The 19,099-nt window shown below is 45.3% G+C and overlaps 1 protein-coding gene across 3 annotated transcripts in view; it reads left to right on the top strand.

Annotated features, from left to right (window-relative positions):
* The first annotated feature begins 248 nt into the window (after positions 1–248).
* atp1a3b (ATPase Na+/K+ transporting subunit alpha 3b) overlaps positions 249–19,099 on the top strand; it is a 34,284-nt gene continuing 15,433 nt past the window's right edge. Inside the window, exons 1-4 of one of the 3 annotated variants that reach the window (XM_083760418.1) lie at positions 249–504; positions 620–715; positions 17,550–17,663; positions 18,738–18,797. In XM_083760418.1, the coding sequence (XP_083616544.1) occupies positions 710–715; positions 17,550–17,663; positions 18,738–18,797 (180 nt within the window). In that variant the 5' untranslated portion in view covers positions 249–504; positions 620–709. Of the gene's footprint in view, positions 716–17,549; positions 17,664–18,737; positions 18,798–19,099 lie in introns of all 3 variants that reach the window. The other 2 variants (XM_083760419.1, XM_083760417.1) reach the window with 2 other exon arrangements.

The following is a 19,099-nucleotide window of genomic DNA, read 5'->3' as shown; positions in this document are numbered from 1 at the left end:
AGCGTTGCCTTTCTATTGGCCCGCTGGAGGGATTAACCGCCGCGGGTTGGTCGGTGCGCTCATCGCCGACGAGACGCTCGGCCTTGTGATTGGCTAGTCGAAATGTCCGTGTCCCGCTCGGCCCGAACGGGGCGGGGCCATCTCGCCACTCACGACGCGCTGCTGCTGCCGCCGGGCCGGATCTCCTTTCCACCACGCGCGGAGTGGTCGTGGGCAAAGAGAAGGGAGTACTGCGGCAGCCGGCAGAGGCGCGGAGGGGCATCAAATCCTAATAAAAAAGGTAGGAGTGCGGCTCATTAGTTCGGCCCGTCTCTCTCCCCCAAACTATCAGAGAGGAGCACGAGAAGGACCCGCATCCTGGCGTGATGCTCCGCTTGAGACCGCAACATTTCAGTTAAAGATTGTTAGCCTGAACCTTTTTTCAAGGTTTGAGAGACAATCAGCTTTATTTTCTCCCAAAAGAAAGGAAGAGAAGAAACCCTCATTTTGTCTTCGCCTTTAGAGGTAGGACACACGTTGCCTTGCGTCTTGTACCAGCTCGTTTTTTTTTTACTTGACTTACGTTACTAGGCAACACACACAAAAAGAACATAATCTGTTTTGTGGCGTTTTTTGAAAGGGGAGACCGTTTTGCTATAATTCAACCTGAGGGGCTGACACACTTCTCAAGCTTTGCATCACCTGCGAGGAGAACACCCACATCGCCAACATGGGGGTAAGCCTGACGATTCCAACTTTCTTTTTGGTTTAAACTGCGTTGATGATAAACCCAGCTGAAGTTAATATAACCATGAATCAACTGAATGAAGAACAATTGGCCGATCATGTCCGCTAGCTGTCTCATCACGTCTTCCCGGAGAGAAGAGCCCTAGCTGATGAAGGAGTGACATTGAGTCTAATGCGGAATTCTGTTTTAGCCCCGGTCTATGCGGTCTGCGACAAACTGCATGTGTGACGAAACTCTGCTGTCTGTCATAGTGCTGCAGACACACACATCCGTGTGTGTGCGCGACATTTATTATAACCAATTTAAACTTCATTGTGTTGAACCGAAGGTTATATTATTATTATATGGGACTTGTCTGTGTCCTCTATGATGCTCGCGGATGTCAGCCAAGGACAGTCATCTCCTGATTCTTTCTTATAGACATTGTTTTTTGTCAGGATAGCATAGGGGTAGAAAAGTAACCTTTTTAGAGTTTGTGGTTCAAGCAGCAGGGGGTGTTGGCGATAAAGATGTGTCTTTCCTGCATCATGGCCTCGTTATCATAGCGGCACAGCGTGGCAGGTCTTTGCGGGGCCTAATCGGTTTATTCTAGAAAGCTCTGTAGAGAGAGAGCGAGAGAGAGAGAGAGAGATCTTCATCGATCAGTGTTTGTGCCGGTGTTATTTCCTGCGTATGAATTAACTTTATTGGTCCAAAGGACGAAGGTTCCACCATTACAGTTATACAATATGCACCTGGGACTGGGAGTTGGGAGAGCTGTTGGCAAATGATGATGATGATGATGATGGTGATGATGATGCCGGGCGGTGAGCCGGTGAGATGTTGTATGGTAGCGGCGGCAGGAGGGGGAGGGGGGAAGGGGGGGGGGGGGTGTCTCAGCACGCAACGGCCGTGATGACCCATGCGTCATAATGCGGTTACCAGGAATAAGCGCTTCACCAGCTTATTTCCCCTTTAATTTGTGACATAACAGGAGGCTCGGTAATCGCCGGTAGTGAACACGTTAGACACACGAGCCGGCATATTAAAGAAAAGTATATAATAGGCTACTTTTATACCGATCGAGGTGCGCACCTGAAATGTGGACAAACAAATCGATCCGATAAAAGCTGCCATATATATATACATGTGCTACTTGTCGCGCAGTGGAGAGACCGCAACGTTACATCACATTTCCCTTGTAACCGAACGTCCCCCACCCAGTGTTTGCTGGCACCGTCTGTACTAGCTTACTGGAAAATTCCGAGATGCAGATGTTGCGGCTGGCAGCTGCATTGTGGGCTATTGCGCAATGTTTCGCCCCATGCATCACCATCACCGCCTTGCGCACGGGAGTTGTAGTTCTTTTAACCTCCGTCTGTAGTTCTTTAACCTACCGTCTGGTCTGCGGCGGTGTTCTGACTGCGGGATGAAAAAATGATGTGATTGCATGACGCTGCAGATTCCCTTTGGTATGCTGACTGAACTCAACTGAAGTCCTTGAATTCGAGACAGTGTTATTGATAAAGCGAGGACATTTAGGCTATCGCCTGTGTTTTTCATCAAGCCTATAATTCTGGGCAAAGAAAATAAATCAGACAGTGAGAGTCTGTTCATCCCTCCGGATGGGAGAATCCAGCAGGCAGCATCAGCCAGCCAGGCAGCATCAGCCAGCCAGGCAGCATCAGCCAGCCAGGCAGCATCAGCAGCAGGCACTGCGTCAAACAGGATGCAGAAAAAGTGCTTACGCATGTGCTGCTGCTGTGGAGGAGTCGGGTCAAGCAGAGAACGTGATAGTATGAGCCAGCTGTGTAGGCAGAGAGGGAGAGAGGGAGAGAGAGAGAGGGGTGTTGGTTTTGAACATTCTTGTATGATGAGACAGTTAAGAACATCACTTCTTCTGCTGTCATTGCATTGCATCCCCACACACATGGCATCTATAGCCCTATGTAAGCATGACGCCACGACGCATGTGCGTCCTCCATGCATGTGCTGCGCGGCATGCAGAGAAGCAGCTGTTCCTTCTCACAGAGGCCGCAGGATGCATCGCACGCGGCTTCTGCGTCAAATGGGGGGCGGGGCATCTCATGTGGAAATTCCCTGCGAAGGGTGGTGATAGGCTGGCAGCGTAAGAGCCACGCAACTGATGAACTGGGGGCAAAAGAGCAGTAGAGGACGGTGCCATGCATGACAGACTTGGGATGCAAGTGAGAGATGCAGCCAGAAGCTAGGCCATAGTGCTCTCTCTCTCTGTCTCTCTGTCTCTCTCTGTGTGTGTGTGTGTGTGTGTGTGTGTGTGTGTGTGCTGTACTTGGACAACTTGTGCTGATGGTGGTGCAGTATAGCCCAGTACACACTCTGGGGGAAGGGAAGACCGGGGGGAGGACAGGCAAAAGGAGGAAAGACAGAGGTATAGAGAACGCCGGTCGATGATGGAGAGTCGCACAAGCACAGGACGACCGCTGTGTTTCACCTTCAGACACGTGACAGAGATGGGGGGGGGGGAGACGACGACGACATTGTCGATCACCAGAGAAACAGGGAGGGGGTATAGGCAGTGAATAGACTGCAGGTGTAGAGAGAGAGAGAGTCATTGGAAGGAAAGGTGGAATGTAAAAAAGAGGAGGAGGGGTGGAGCAGCCTGCCTCTATATCCTGTTACAGAATAATGACCTGAGGCGGCTCACTTTACCAAGGCTCTTGTTACCGCCATACCCCCCCCCCCCCCCCCCCCTCCCCCTCCCGCTGTGCTTCCTGGGATTGGTTACCACGGATACTGGAGCCAGATGGGGCGGGTAGGCGAGAGGGAAGATGAGGCCATGGGGTTGGCATCTCTGTGGTTGTAGGACGTGCATGGTGGGGGGAGGGCAGGGTCACGATCCTTCACCTCTGAGCAGGTGGGGTTAATTCGTCAGAGAGGAGGTGGGGGTATTGTTGTGGAGGGATTTGTGGGAGGGGGCAAGGTTAAGGCGGAGGCAGGTGTCACTATAGGAAGATGGATGAAGGTGGCTACGGTAGTGAAGGCTAAAGAGGGTGTGGTTAATCTGGCACAGCAGTATATGGTAGAGGGCATAACCTCTCTCTGCCAATAGGCAGTGAGTACTGTGACTGGGCCGTGTCATTACACCAAACCATGTTGCGAAACCAAATTTAAAACCAGGTGTTGATGGGACTGGTGCGTAGGTGTTGTTGGAGCACACTGCAGGATTTTAGCTCAAGGACACTGGCACACCTTTTGGCTCTTTGCAAAGCTGTAAGCTGCAACTTTTGTGTAGGCCTACAGGACAGTGTTCCTGAATACTAACCACACTCACAGCAGCTGTAGGAACGTTGGAGTCCAGGTGTGTTTGTGAAACAGCAGTCTAGTTGTTTCTGTGAGTGACCCGTGAAGGTCTTTTGCAAGACCACATTCAGCAAAAATAGCCGATCTATACAAGCTCACAATGGGTTGCATTTGCGAGGCTATTTTGGTAAAGATAGATAGTGGTATAGAGGGGGGGAAAGGAGGGGGCTTACTGTATAGATTAGACCCCCAGGCGGGGAACTCCGGTGAACAATATACTGTGTTGAACACTGGTGATTTTGCTGTGTATAGGTTTGTCTGGCTGTATCAGTGCTGACAGTGTTTAAGAGCTGTGGGACCAATACTGTCTGGGCTCTGCAGAGTGCCCATCCCTCTGCCTTTGGTGCAGAGTTCTGCGCGCACACACACACACACACACACACACACACACACACACACACACATACAGCTGGTACGCTGCACCGCCCTGTGACTAATCTATCCCGCACACACTCCAGGCCGGAACCAATAGGAATGCGGTGTTTGCCGGGTACCCAACCAACCGGGCACCGACTGGGAGCCCCTTGACTGACCATGCGGGCCGACAGTGACGCGTTCAGTCCACAGGGCGAAAAAAAGAGGAAAATGATTGATCTCAATGATCTGACAATACGTTCAGTGGTGGAAAAAGTACTGACATGTTTTACTTAAGTAAAAAGTATCAATACTGCAATGTAGAACTACTCTGTTACAGGTAAAAGTCTGCATTTCAAAATGTACCTGAGTAAAAGTACAAAGGTATCAGCATAAAAATGCAATTAAAGCACCAAAAGTACCCACTATGCAGAATGTCCCATTTCAAGTTTTCAAAATAAAAATATTTTGAAAATAGCAGATCATCTACAAGCTCTATTTTCAAATGGCCGAAATGTATATAGGACTGAAGTCTTTAATGTATGTTTTTGTAGACCCTAATAATAATAACTACATTTTTCAAATACATGTAGTGGAGTAAATGTACAATATTTGCCTCTGAGCTGTAGAAGTAAAAGTACTGGAAATTGGAAATATACTCAAGTAGTCTCGGGTACAAATACCTCACAATTGTACAGTATACTTAAGTAAATGCACTTAGTCACTCTCCACCACTGAATAGACACGTTGTGTCGTCTTGGAGGATAGCAGGGGGCACCTCCAATCAAAAGATGGGGATGGTGTCCTCAAAGCTCTGCTGTTGAAGGACACAGCTAGGCCCTATGCTAGCTGCTACACCGGCTCAGCAGATAGCACTGCAGTTAGCATGCATATGCTAACTGCAGAGGTTGTTCTAGCTAGCACACACAACAAGGCCAGCTAGGATGCTTATTTTCTCCCCTTCCTCCAGTCACATATGTACTGTACATACATGTCATGTACAAAGGCCTGCCTTCTGCTCACATTATCTGTGCTGTGAGTTCGCTCTATACGTGTCTACAAGGCAATCATGTCTTTAGTGTGGGCTTGAGGGAACGCAGCATTTTGTTCCTTGTGTGCGTGGGTAATAAAATGTAAAGGTCATTCGCGTCTCCTTCATACTGTACGTTACTGTAAAATGAGATTAGCCGAGGCTCACTCCATGGATACAGACGGCAGTTTGTCAGCCGCTGGGAGGACAAGCCTGATGGTCTCCCATGTTGAGAGAGAGAGAGAGAGAGAGAGAGAGTCACAGAAGTGGTTAGGTTGCCTGACTACAAAGACATGACTAATTCACATTGTTGTCCCGGGAGATCTGGGGGAGTGTGTTTGTGACCATTTGTGTGTGTCTGAGTGTGTGTTTTTTGTCTGTGTATAAGTGTGTGTCACTGTGCGTGTGTGTGTGTGTGTGTGTGTGTGTGTGTGTGTGTGTGTGTGTGTGTGTGTGTGTGTGTGTGTGTGTGCGCGCGCGCGCATGTGCGTGTGCGTGTGTGCGTACAACAAAGCACTGGGGGTAACAACACGAGGGGAAGTCACAATAGACAAAGGCTATTTGTTCAAATCAAAGCAATTTTTCGTTTGACAAGGAACTGTTGTATACAGTAGGCCTACATCTGTATTTGTAGCACGCAATGTCTCTGTCCAATGAATGGTCTCTTTCAGCCAATGAGTTCATCAACTGTATGATTTGTTACATGGCTGGGCGTCATCACATTTATTGAAACGGCCCTCTGTTTGCTGACATTGTGCAGATCCATATTGAATTCATGGAAACATAGTGAATAGCTTTTCTGTTTCGCACCTTGTGAACCCTAGAGTTTTTCTGGGTGCGAACATTCAGCGAAAATAGCTATTTCCAGTGCAGATATTTGGTGTAGAGTGGAAAGAGGGAGTGGGCCTCTGTTTTTCATATTCGGATTTGATATTGCACGTCTCAAGGTATACTCTATGCACTACAGTTACTGAGAAATTCCCACTGCAGCTTTGTTTGTTGTAGCAATGTTAATAGAAACAATTACCAATAAAAAAATGGGCTTAATGGACCCAATTGTTTCCATTAGCATTTCCAGGGAACATTTCTCAGTGACCGTAGTGCCGATTTTTTAACGGTTTAAATATACGGTAGGCCTATACAGTTACAGTACAACTATTTTGACAAGAACCTCGAGATGTGCGATATCTAAAAAAAGATAACCTGAAACTACTCTGTTAAAGATCAGATCATCATACATAACTCTGAAGAAAATGAGGATGCATACTGTGTGTGTGTGCGTGCTCAGCAGAGAAGCACTCAAGCCTTCTCACATCACAGCAAGATGCCATGTTCACATACATACATAGATAATCACATGCATGCACGCACACGCGCGCACACACACACACACACACACACACACACACACACACACACACACACACACACACACGCACAGTGACACACGCTTATACACAGACACACACACATAGCCACAGTCACAGCTGGCATACACTGTTACATGCCATCAACCACACGGCCATTCAGAGAGAGAGAGAGAGAGAGAGAGAGAGGTGGGGGGCGGGGTGGCAGGTAATACTCTAATAGATTTTCTGTTCATTTCATTTAATTGTATTGAATTATTTCTTTGTTTCATTTGGAGGGAATGTAACTCGCTCTTTGCAGGATGAAAGTACAGTCATAGACATAATCTGTTAATATCAGTTTCTGTGCATGTGCGTGAGAGAGAGAGAGTCAGATTGTTGGTCAATCCTCTTTTTGTAATCTGTTTTTCTGGTCATCCATTGATACTGTTCTATCAGTTTAATTACAGGTCTGATTTCAAGGCTGGTTAGAGCAGATGAAATTAATCCTGCCTCTGTAATAACACAATCTAATTCTTGATCAGCTGTTAAGAGGAAATGCATTTATTTAATTCAGAAGCAGTGCAAAACATATCCCCAGTGGCGATACAAAAAAATGAATGAACAGAGGAGGGGTTATATCACAATCAGAAGCACAGATTTCCCCTCAATCCCCCAAGCGAGTTTGCATAAAAATAAATTTCAAACGAAAATCACACCTGAAAATTTGTGATGTGACAGTTTGGAACCCTGCCTAGTGCCTACCATCATCAGGTCAGTGCATTCACCTAGACTGAAGTTAGCTCACCATTCCATAATGTGACGAATGTTGAGTTAACAGGCAGTGTTACACTTTTTTGACTGAAGAATAGTGTGTAAAGAAAGAGGGAGTGAGAAAGACAGAGTGAGGGAGTGGAGTGAGTGAGTGAGTGAGTGAGTACGATGGGAGCAAGATGGAGACAGAGTGACAAAGAGAACAGATGCAGAAAGAGACACAGGAAGTAAAAGAGACAGACAAGAACAGCACAGTGAGAACCATTGAGAGAGACAAGAGAGACAGGTCTAAACAAAGACAGACATCTGGCAAGAAAGGCAGAGACAAAGAGGAAGCGTTGTGTGAATCTAGTAGACCATCGGTGTGGTGACAGTCCTAAGAGTTCTCCTCTGATTACGTTGGTGAGTGTTTGTTGATTCAGTTGAGTGTCAAGCTCAGAGAACAAGGTCACACATAGGAAGCATCACACTACAAGTTTCTGGAGGTTATTAAGTACAGTAGAGTATAATATGGTTCACATTACGTGCCGACTGCCGGGATGATATGAATTGTAACAGATATAGAGAGGAACCGAATGGAATTGAGTATGATATCAACGTACAAAATAAAACATGATGTTCTACAAGGTAGATTGGTTGTCCTTCAACAGTTGCATATCGTATCATTGGGCAACAAGCACATCACTGCTAATATATCTCATAACGGGAAGTAAAAGAAGGACAGAGAAAGAGAGATAGAAAGAGAGAGAATGAATGAGAGAGAGAGAGAGACAGGTGTGGTGAGCTAATCCAGACCAGTAATCAGACTAGCTAATCCCAGCACCCTTCCCGTGTCCCCCGGTGGTCAGGCTGACCCCTCTGGGACCCGCAGAGCCCCTGGTGCAGAATGCTGCAGGACACAGCAGATGGCCCAATGTCCTACCAAGGTCACAGACTCTCGCACGCGAACACACACACACACACACACCCACCCACACACACGCACACACACACACACACACACACACACACGCACACGCACACATGCATACATTAACAGCTGGTGCGTCCACTTATGCTGCAAAGTGAAAACATTGAATCCTGATTCATACTTAGCTACTGTAGCTGCGCATCGTTTCGCGCATCAAAGACAGCTGATCTATAAGCTCATAATAGCGCATTGCATTGAGTTGAAGATACTTTCTGTGCCCGCCTGCAACTGAGTATAAATCAGGCATAACCACCTGAATTCAATCAAAGTAAATCCCTCCCGTGCACAGACAGACTAGACATTACACAGACACACATACAGTGGCAAGCAACCCACTTGCCCACTGAGCGCTCGGTAACGCTAATGCGTCCAGTGTACCTCGCTCTACATTGTTGCAACATGTCTTTGCTGTAACAAGTTACAGATTACAGACTGTGGTTTAATGAACTCTTAGTGGGGGTCACACGGCACTGAATGGAACATGAAATTACCACATAGTACAATGATGTACTGTATCATTCCAACGCAAATGCCATAAAATACTTGGAACTGTGGAAATTTTTCAGAATGACACCACATGTCCACTTAGTCACATGAACATACCATGACTCGTAGGAAGTGCTGTTTGACCATTAGGTATGTGGAAGTATTGACTCACATACACTGACTGCATAAGTGTATATACTACATGTAGATGCCACTCTGGCCCCTTTTCCACCAGTTGGTTCCCAATGGGAACCGGTTCAGTTCTTTTTGGTTCTTAGTCCATGAGCCAAAGCTCCAAAATTGGAACATTAATTATGAATTGAGTGGGCAAAACCATACCTATATTAGATTGTCATCACCATGACACTTCCCCAATTGATTACTTACACGAAGACAATGATTTATTGTATTACACATTTTACATTTTTAAATATGCAAATGAGGCATTATGTAGTAAAATATGCAAAATAATAGAAAATATGAAAAAGCTACTACTGTGGAAGGGTTCATCATGTATTAATTTACTTGTATTGATCCTATAAACAATTTAATATAGGTCTAGTTTTTCCCACCAATTTTGGAGCTCTGGCTCAAAAAGAACTGAACCCCATTGGGAACCAACCGGTGGAAAGGGGGTCTCTGTGATTTAGACAGCTCTACAGCAGCACGTGAAGGAAGTGTATAGCAGTTGGTGGCATTTCCGCCCTGACCAAAACCACTTCCTTGTTGCAGTTTCATATGTGAAGAAACAGATTATAGTCAAGCCACGGTGCTCTCACTTCTCTCTTTCTGCATGTGTGTGTGTGTGTGTGTGTGTGTGTGTGTGTGTGTGTGTGTGTGTGTGTGTGTGTGTGTGTGTGTGTGTGTGTGTGTGTGTGTGTGTGTGTGTGTGTGTGTGTGTGTGTGTGTGTGTGTGTGTGTGTGTGTGTGTGTGTGTGTGTGTGTGTGTGTGTGTGTGACTACATCCATAAGGCTTGGTGTCTCCCCTGTGCGTGCAATCAGAGGTGAGAGGCAGGGCAGCTGCCACACCTCGTGCCCACGTACTCTAGGCCCACCATTCACTGGGCAAGTCCAGGCCTGTTGTCCCTACCGCGTTCTCAGATCCTCAGCTCCTAATTTTAATTGCCATGAATGCAAAGCATCATTGCATTGGTCGGTTGAGAAGCTAATCTCAGCATTATGATAAAACTAAAATCACATTGATCTTGGAATGAGAATTTGTGAAGTGAAGTGAAGTTACATACCTGATGGAGAGTTTAGTTTACTCTTTTCATTTTAGATTTTTGTAAAGTTATTGATTTTGGGAGATTTAAAAAATCATAATCAAAATGAGCAAAAATAACAGATCTAAATTTTTAGTCGACATAACATTTCGTCGACATAACATTTTTGATTAATCCATAAAGTACTCGATAAGTGTACTACTGTACCTGTCTGATACATAGAGGAGGAATTAATTTAGCTCTTCTTCATTTAGCTCATGTATCTCCTCTGGGAATCTGAGCACGGTTCTTTAATTTGTTATCTTTTACTCAACACCTGTCTCCTGTTTGTCTACCTTTGTCTCACTTCGTCTCTGTCTCTCACTGATATTCTTGTCTCTCTACGTTACCAAACTTCAGCGGTCTCTCCTCCAGTGGTGCAAAGTAACACTTACTGTACATTAAGTACTGTATTTAAGTACAATATTGATTTATTTGTACTTTACAATACTTTCACGTCTACTCCACTACATATCAAAGGCAAATATTGTACTTTTACTAATATTGTACTTTTACTTTTACTACTACATTTATTTGTAATTACTTTTGTAATTACTTTGTAGATTTTGATTATGATAAAAAATCATACATAAACCACTAAAAACACAGTCCTATATGTCGGCCATTTGAAAATAGCCGATCTACAAGCGCAGATCTGCTTTTTTCAAAAGATCTTTATACATTTGAAAACTTGTGCACATTCTTCACAATGAGCACTTTTACTTTGGTAATTTAAGCACATTTTGATAACCAATACTTTTTTAACTTCTACTAAGTACATTTTTAATTCCGGACTTTTACTTGAGTGCTTCAATATTGCAGTACTTTTTGCACCACTGCTCTGTTCCACCAGTGGACCAAGAAAGAGACGGACGTCTCTCTCCTTGTCCACCTGCAAACTTCATCTATGTCCCTGTCTCTCTGCAATCCCCCCCCCTCTCCTCTCCTCTCCCTCTCGCTCGCCCTATCTCTCCCTGTCGCAGTGCGTGTAGATGTTGCGCAGACAGACTGAAGCCAACACAATGACTCACCTCTGCTCGCCTTATGTGGCCCCGATGAGGAACTGAACTACTGTATCTGTTCTCTCTCTCTCTCTCTCTCTCTCTCTGTGTGCTTCACACAGCAGTGACTACAGTGTCTCCTTACACGTACATTAATTATTGCTGTTCCCAGATCAGATCAGATCAGGGGGACATAGACTCCAGCAGCACCATGCAGGCAGGCCACACTGACTGTGAGCATCCGTCGCCATGCAGATGGGAATACCAGTCGCCATGGTTACCTGACCTCCAAACACACTTATCAGCCGTCAGGGGACAAATTGCTCAGAATTACTTGGACCAATCCAGACAGACTAACAGAATCTGTAAGGACCGTGTGTCCACTTTCACGTCGTTTTCATCGACGGCTTTTACGATCAGGATAAGATATATTTTATTTAGCCTTGCAGGGAAATTGAGTTAGTGTAGTCTCTATACGTCCGTCCGTGGTGATGAGCGATGGCATTATGTTATTCATATAAACATCAACCGCTTAAATTCCATCGTCCGTATTCTGGCGAAAACGTTCGCAGAAAATAGCGGATCGACAAGCTCACTGCGCGAGCCGTTGCGAGCTTGTCGATCGGCTAATTCCAGCGAAGATATTTAGTGTAGAGCGACAACAGAGCCCTGAGGGACTCCGGTCACATCCCCCAAAAGGACCAAATGGACCCACACAGACCCTTACATCTGCTGGAGATTCAAATGTCTCCAGGTTCTTGGCGTGACTGTCAATCACTGAGAGGAAGGCAGTGTCAAGTCTGTCTGTCTGTCTGTCAGTCAGTCAGTCAGTGTGTGGGGGGGGGGGGGGGGGGGGGGGAGGGGGGTGTGACGGACATAGCGTGTGTAATTCCAGACACCCGACTGTGTTTCCTTCGACTTGGAGCGGAGAGGGGCACATGGCCGCGTGTTTAATTCATGCCAAAAATAGCAGATCTACAATCTCACAATAGGCTGCGGTGCGATTGCGTCCATTTGTTATTTCAGGCCTACAAAGAAATGTTGCGCATACACAGCAGGAGGAAGCATGCAGGCAGGCAGACATGCAACACACACACACACACACACACACACACACACACACACACACAGAGTTGTGATGTACTGTAGAAGCATGCAGCCCATAATGTACATATACTACAGTTTTACTATACAGTATCTCGATAGAGACATTTGTTAAACAAGGGTTGTGGAGACAACATAAACACATAGACGGACAGACCTAAATACAGGCAGACAGACAGACTGCTGAAAGACTGTGTTTTGCCTTGTAACCAAGACAACTGCCACAAATGTGTGTGTGTGTGTGTGTGTGTGTGTGTGGCGGGAAAGGAGACGCTACCCCGTCATTAATGATTGAGTGCCAGTATCGGGCACACAAACAAACACTCTCTCTCTCTCTCTCTCGCTCTCTCTCTCTCTCTCTCTCTCTCTCTCTCTCTCTCTCTCTCTCTCACACACACACACACACACACACACAAAGCACATGCACTCTTTGCATACTGTAGTGTAGACAATATAAACAGTGAGTATACTCCTTTCTCGGTGGGAGGAGCTTACTTGATCACTAACGTGCACTCACTCACACACACAAGGACTGACAGGGCTCTCAAAGAGTAATATCTGTCAGTGTAAGAGGAAACAGAGAACATAGACACATGAAACACACACACACACACACACACACACACACACACACACACACACACACACACACACACACACACATGGACACGGACACCCATCCTAAATGTGGTTGTGCAGCAATCTATTAGAGTGGGTCACAGTGGGTCAAACAGCCAACAGATGAAGAGAGATGGTCAATATCTAATTAGAAGTGTGACAAGAGGAGTGACAACACCTGTCTTTATCTCCGTCTCTCCATCTCTCTCTTTCTCCCCATCTGCCTCTCCCTCTCCCTCCATACATCCATCAATCCCTCTCACCTCCCACTGTGCGCTCTCTTTCCATCTTTCTCATCCTGCCTATGTCTGTGTCTCTCTCCACACGGTGAAGATATTCAGTGTAGTGTGAAAATGGTGAGGAGCCCAAATATAGGGCTCTTGGGAATCTGGTCAACTAAGTATAGGGTTTTTTTAGTGATTAAAACATCATACGGTCGTGGTGTACTAATAATAAATCCCCCCAAAAAACATTGTTGCGTGTCTCCGAGTTAATCTGTGTGTACATACTTGCGTTCCATATGTACGCAGGTGTGTTGTGGGGCTAACAATGCCTGTCTAGATTACGTATTGACCACCGCACTCCCGCAGTAACCCTACACTGCCAGCCTACCTACTCTGCCCTCTGTTAGAATACAGTGTTTGATTAGCCCGCGATTAGGATCTGATTATGTACCCGCATTGTGTATTCTCCCCAGCAAGGCAGAGATATAGAGACGTCACTCACTGACTGACTCACTCAATCAAACTATAATAGGCCTGGGCTGTGGCTCAGCGGTCCAGGCACATTGGCCCGTAGTCCAAGTCTGGCAGTGTGCCGCGGGTTCCACTCCCGATCCCGACGGCCTTTACTACATGTCACCCCCCCATCTCTCTCCCCATTTCCTGTCAGCCTACTGTCTGTCCCTCTATAAAAAAAATATAAAATAAAGGCGAAAGCCACAAGAGAACATAAAAAAAGAAAAAATAACTCTATAATAGGTGCGGATATAACATGCAGAAAGACACACTGACTCGGGGAAAAAGGTGCACACACACACACACACACACACACACACACACACACACACACACACACAGCCAGCTAAGCAGCAGTACTTTTCCATTGTATAGTTATTTTCACCTCTGTTCTGCCTTGCCCGTCTGGTCTTGCTGCAGTGTGCACCCTTTTATTACACTCACACATACACTGCATCTGGTCCTAATTTACTATCACCCACGTACTGGAACACAACGTGTGGTGAGAAGGTGTTTGTCTTTCATTGACGGCTTCGGTTAATTGCTCGTCAGCCAGCCCACATGTCTGCACCTGAACATCATCCTGTAAGACCAGTCTTTTATATTGGCTGCCAAATTCCAGAGTCAGTCATATATTATTGCAATTTGTGATTTCACAAGAACTTCAGTGCAGACTCGCAGCTATATACCTTTCAGTGGTATGAGCAGCGACACGTTGATTGCGAACCCAGTGAGCCACTTACTATGACAGCAAGGGCTGAATGTCTGTGTGTCCCGCTGTTACACCACCCGCCCGCCACCAGAGGGCGCAGCTGTAGCACACACACACACACACACAGGGCGCAGCTGTAGCACACACACACACACACACACACACACACACACACACACACAACCACACACACACGAGCTGCGTTCGCTTCCCGCGTTTGCGCGTCTTACTTGTTGTCAACCGCAGGACGTAATGTGCCAAGGTTGGAGTGTGTGTTTTGGTGTGTTGGTGCGTAAAGCTAACAGCCTGAGTAATCCTATCAACTGGCTACCATCTGGATACATGCGGTAGATTAGTGGGGTTGGGACTTTTTAGGAACCAAAGCGGTCTAGGCCTACCATTAGATCACTTTATCACTGCACTCAGCCGAGTTGAGTAAACGTATGTTTTCTCATGCCAATAAAGCCCTTTGAATTGAATTGAGTAAACAGGAATTGATTCGGCCCAGGCCGTAGCGTAACGGTCTGGGCACCGGACTGGTGATCCAGTCGCGGTGTGCCGCGGGTTCGACTCCCGAACCCGACACGGCCTTTACCGCATGTCATCCCCCCATCTGTCTCCCGTTTCCTGTCAGCCTACTATCTGTCCCTTAAAAGAAAAAATCACACACGTGTGAACTGAGTGGTGCAATTCCCCCCCCCCCCCCCCCCCTCTCTCTCTATCTCTCTCTCTCTCACTCACTCTCTCTCATTAGAGTCACTACCCCTCTCACTGTTTCTGGCGCCCCCTACTGCTATTATTAAGTCACATACTCATGCTCACACAGACAGACAGACAGACACACACACAAACAAACAAACAAGTACAAGGAAGCTGGTTGTAGGAGTGGTTTGCACCACTCAAAAATCAATAAAAGGCGTAAGCCGCAAAAGAATATCTTAAAAAAACAAAAAAAAACAGGAATTGATTCAACAACAGAAGGAAAATTACTAGGGTTCAGTTACGGTCATATTAATTATCGTAAATGAATTATCAAAATGAATGAGAAAAGCAAACAAAATTCAGGACAAAATAACATGTCGGTCATGTCAAAATACTATGACTTGATTTCACCACTAGAGGGTGGTGTTGTCAGAACAGGTGTTTCCTGCTGCAAAGCCAAAGGAATACATTCTTACAATCCTCAATGCAACGTTAACCTTTCCCCTGGACCCTTGACACCCTGTCACATGCTGCTGCCCCCCCACTAATCCCTAAATTAACACACATACGGTGGTTATTGATAATCACTTGTGCGGTCATCGACATTTATGTCTCTTCTGGTGACTAATACGTGTCTTCTGAGTCACGTGCACCATGCCACAGCATCGCGGTCATCAATTATGGCTCCAGTGCACCCTTAACCCTCTGCTCCCCAAACCTTCATTATATATCTATCAAGCGCATTGATCCAGCACAATGGGCCAATTTCCTCGATGACCGCGGCTCGCGTCCACTGGGACCGCCGTCACTGCAGAGAGGTCTCCCCGGGAGACATTGTGGCTCCTCTCCTTTGTCAACTCTGACCTCTGATCAGAGGACGTTTGTATTGATCGGAAGCACAGGAGCACAGGCTGCGTTCTTTCAGGACACAGAGATAGAGTTACATGCCATAGAGAGGCGGAGAAGTTAGAATGTGCAGTGCTGGAGAATCTCGGGGCGTATTAATAGACACACTAAAGATATTGTTTGAGCTTTGTCTGCCTTTATTGATAGTTTCCGGGAGAAAAGGAGACAGGCAGCAAAGGTCTGCATGGGTGTCTTTCTTGAACCAGGAATTCATTGTTAGCCTTAAACACTCGGCTATTGGCATGCACCTCTATCTGAATGCTGAGTGCATGCATACAGTAGAAGTGCGTATGCCGTGTATTCATCATTATTATTATTATTATTATTATTACTGTATGTGTATGTGCTCTATGCATCTGTCTTAAGCCCTTAATTGTTACACACATAAGGTGCATAAATATACTCTCTCTACATCAAAGTATCACTGATGGATCTGCTTTTAGGGGAATAGGACAGACTAGAATCTAATTATCAAGTCTTTGATGACTCAATAATACTCTCAGCGTGTCTCTCTCTCTCTCTCTCTCTCTCTCTGGTCCTTTATGTTAGCAGCGTACATGGCTGAGTGATGTGAAAGACAAGGATATGATAAGTTGTGACAGGTTTTGATGTGTCCATCGTCGGCCTGTGTGTTGTGAACATCAGAGCGAGCATCATTTTGTATAACTGTAGATCAAATAGAGTTTATACAGACAGCACAGAGCACAGGTGGTCGAGTCATTATGAGACCGGGGCTAAATTGATTTCCTATTATGCATTGCTCATCAATGATTGTGTAGCATTTATTTGCACCTGTGCATTAAATGCAATGCCTTTCTTTAACTCTTTTTCTAAGTCACTCCCAGCAGGCCTCTTCAGACGGGAACACGATTATTTACTGTACATTGAGAGAGAAGTCTGTCGAGGACAGTTTGTGGTAAAAAGGATAAATAGCAGCAAGACAATGAAGCCGTCCAAAGAGCAGACATGTTGAGCGTTTCGTTCCAAAATAGCAATACGCACCATGCACTGATTGGAGAATTATATATTTTCTTATGCATATATGCATACTCATAGCTGTTAAGAATGTAAAGCCAAATGTTGGGCCAGTGCTATGATACATATTTTAAAACAACCAATTTGTTATGCATTTTGAATGTAGAACATTGCTTCTCAACATGGAGGAACCACCACACTGACGTTTTTAGTTTCCCATTGAGGAACACAACATTTTTGGAACGAAGGGCTTGACTTTTCATGTCCCGTGATGAGCACAGTGAGGATCCCTAGTCCCCCATGATGAGCAGCACAGTGAGGATCCCTAGTCCCCCATGATGAGCAGCACAGTGAGGATCCCTAGTCCCCCGTGATGAGCAGCACAGTGAGGATCCCTAGTCCCCCATGATGAGCAGCACAGTGAGGATCCCTAGTCCCCCGTGATGAGCAGCACAGTGAGGATCCCTAGTCCCCTGGGCCTAGTCCCCGCCAGGCATTTGTCAAACATGTGTGTATGTCTATAGTATGGGCGGTCAGACAGTTACCGCGTTGCCACCACACAGGACAAAGACCGCTCCCCAAAGAAGAAGAAGGATGGGAAGAAGGACATGGACGAGCTGAAGAAGGAAGTGCCCATTGTGAGTACACGCACGTTTGTCTTTTTCTGTTTTCCTTAGGTCGGTGCTGAAAGATGGGTTTTGGTGCCAATTCACTTTCAATTAAATCTGCTGTATGCATACTGCAGCTGTTATACTACCGATCAGTGGTGTAAACTAAAGTAACAAATACATTTTCAATGTACTTAAGTACAACTTTGAGGTAGGAGTACTTCAAACGTTATGTACTTTTACTTCTACTCCACTACATCTACTCTTATTTTAAAACGTTAGTTACTGAAGTTACTTTGTGGATTTTGATTATTATTACAAAAAAATACTTTAACCACTTCAGCCCTATATACATTTAGGCTATTTGAAAACAGCCGATCTACAGTACAAGCTCACAATGTGTCACGATGTGACGCATTGTGATCTGCTATTTTCAATAGATTTTTATACATTTGAAAATGGGACATTCTGTATAATGAGTACTACTTGTACTTGTACTTGCATTTGTAGTACTACGTACTGCAATGAGTACTGTAATGACTCTTAATTGATCATGAATCAGAAGCGTCCAAGTGCCCATTCATATTATGTTCTCAATTACTAAATGATATTTTGCATGAGAAACAACCCATCCACGATATCAGTTGAAAGTGAATAGGCGCCAAAATGTGTGGAGAGGGAGAGAGAGAGAGGGAAAATCTTCCCCGATACAGGACAAAGGAATGACTGTAGGTGGTAACAGGGGCGACCTGTAATCGGAGGGTCGTGAGTTCGATCCCACATTCCTGCCGAAGTGTCCTTGAGCGAGACAGGCAGCCCCTCACCCCTCAGGTGATATGCATGCATGTCATCAATTTAGAATTACACCGTGGTGTGTAATTCAACTCTTATAGTCCACGAATATATATGCTGTACATTACTATTTTAGAGTCCTAATTAAATTAACTCAAAATGTTAATCCTTAAATTAAGCTATAGTCTTGATTATGTTTTTTTTGTACCATTTTCTTTGTGTATATACCGTAACAACGTATGCCGTTTAAAATGGCGCTGCACTAAACCTCCATGGAGAACACTAAACGTCTCTGTCTCCGTCTTGCTTTAGACGGAACACAAGATGTCTATAGAAGAGGTGTGCAGGAAATTCAACACCGACATTGTCCAGGTGAGTTTCGTTAGAATTGTTACGTCATCGTGGTGTTCTGTTCACGTATGTCCTTCATATAATGTCCTATAGAGCACTGGTTCCCAAACAGTGGGTCGGCACCCATTTGTGGGCCGCGGACACATTTTTATAGTTTTATTTTCTTATTCATTATTATTTCAAAACATTTAAAAAAACATTCCCAAAAAAGCACCAAAAAAATTGAATGAATGAATTAAAAACTAAATGTAATGATTTCTTTCAGTAATTTCAGGAAGAAATCAAAGAAAAATCTAAGAAATTTAGAATTGTAGGCCTAGTGA

The sequence above is a fragment of the Protomyctophum parallelum genome (genome assembly GCF_964188405.1).
Source record: "Protomyctophum parallelum genome assembly, chromosome: 3".
NCBI lineage: Eukaryota > Metazoa > Chordata > Actinopteri > Myctophiformes > Myctophidae > Protomyctophum > Protomyctophum parallelum.
The sequence above is the reverse complement of the archived record's forward strand: the minus strand, read 5'-3'. Positions and strand labels throughout refer to the sequence as shown.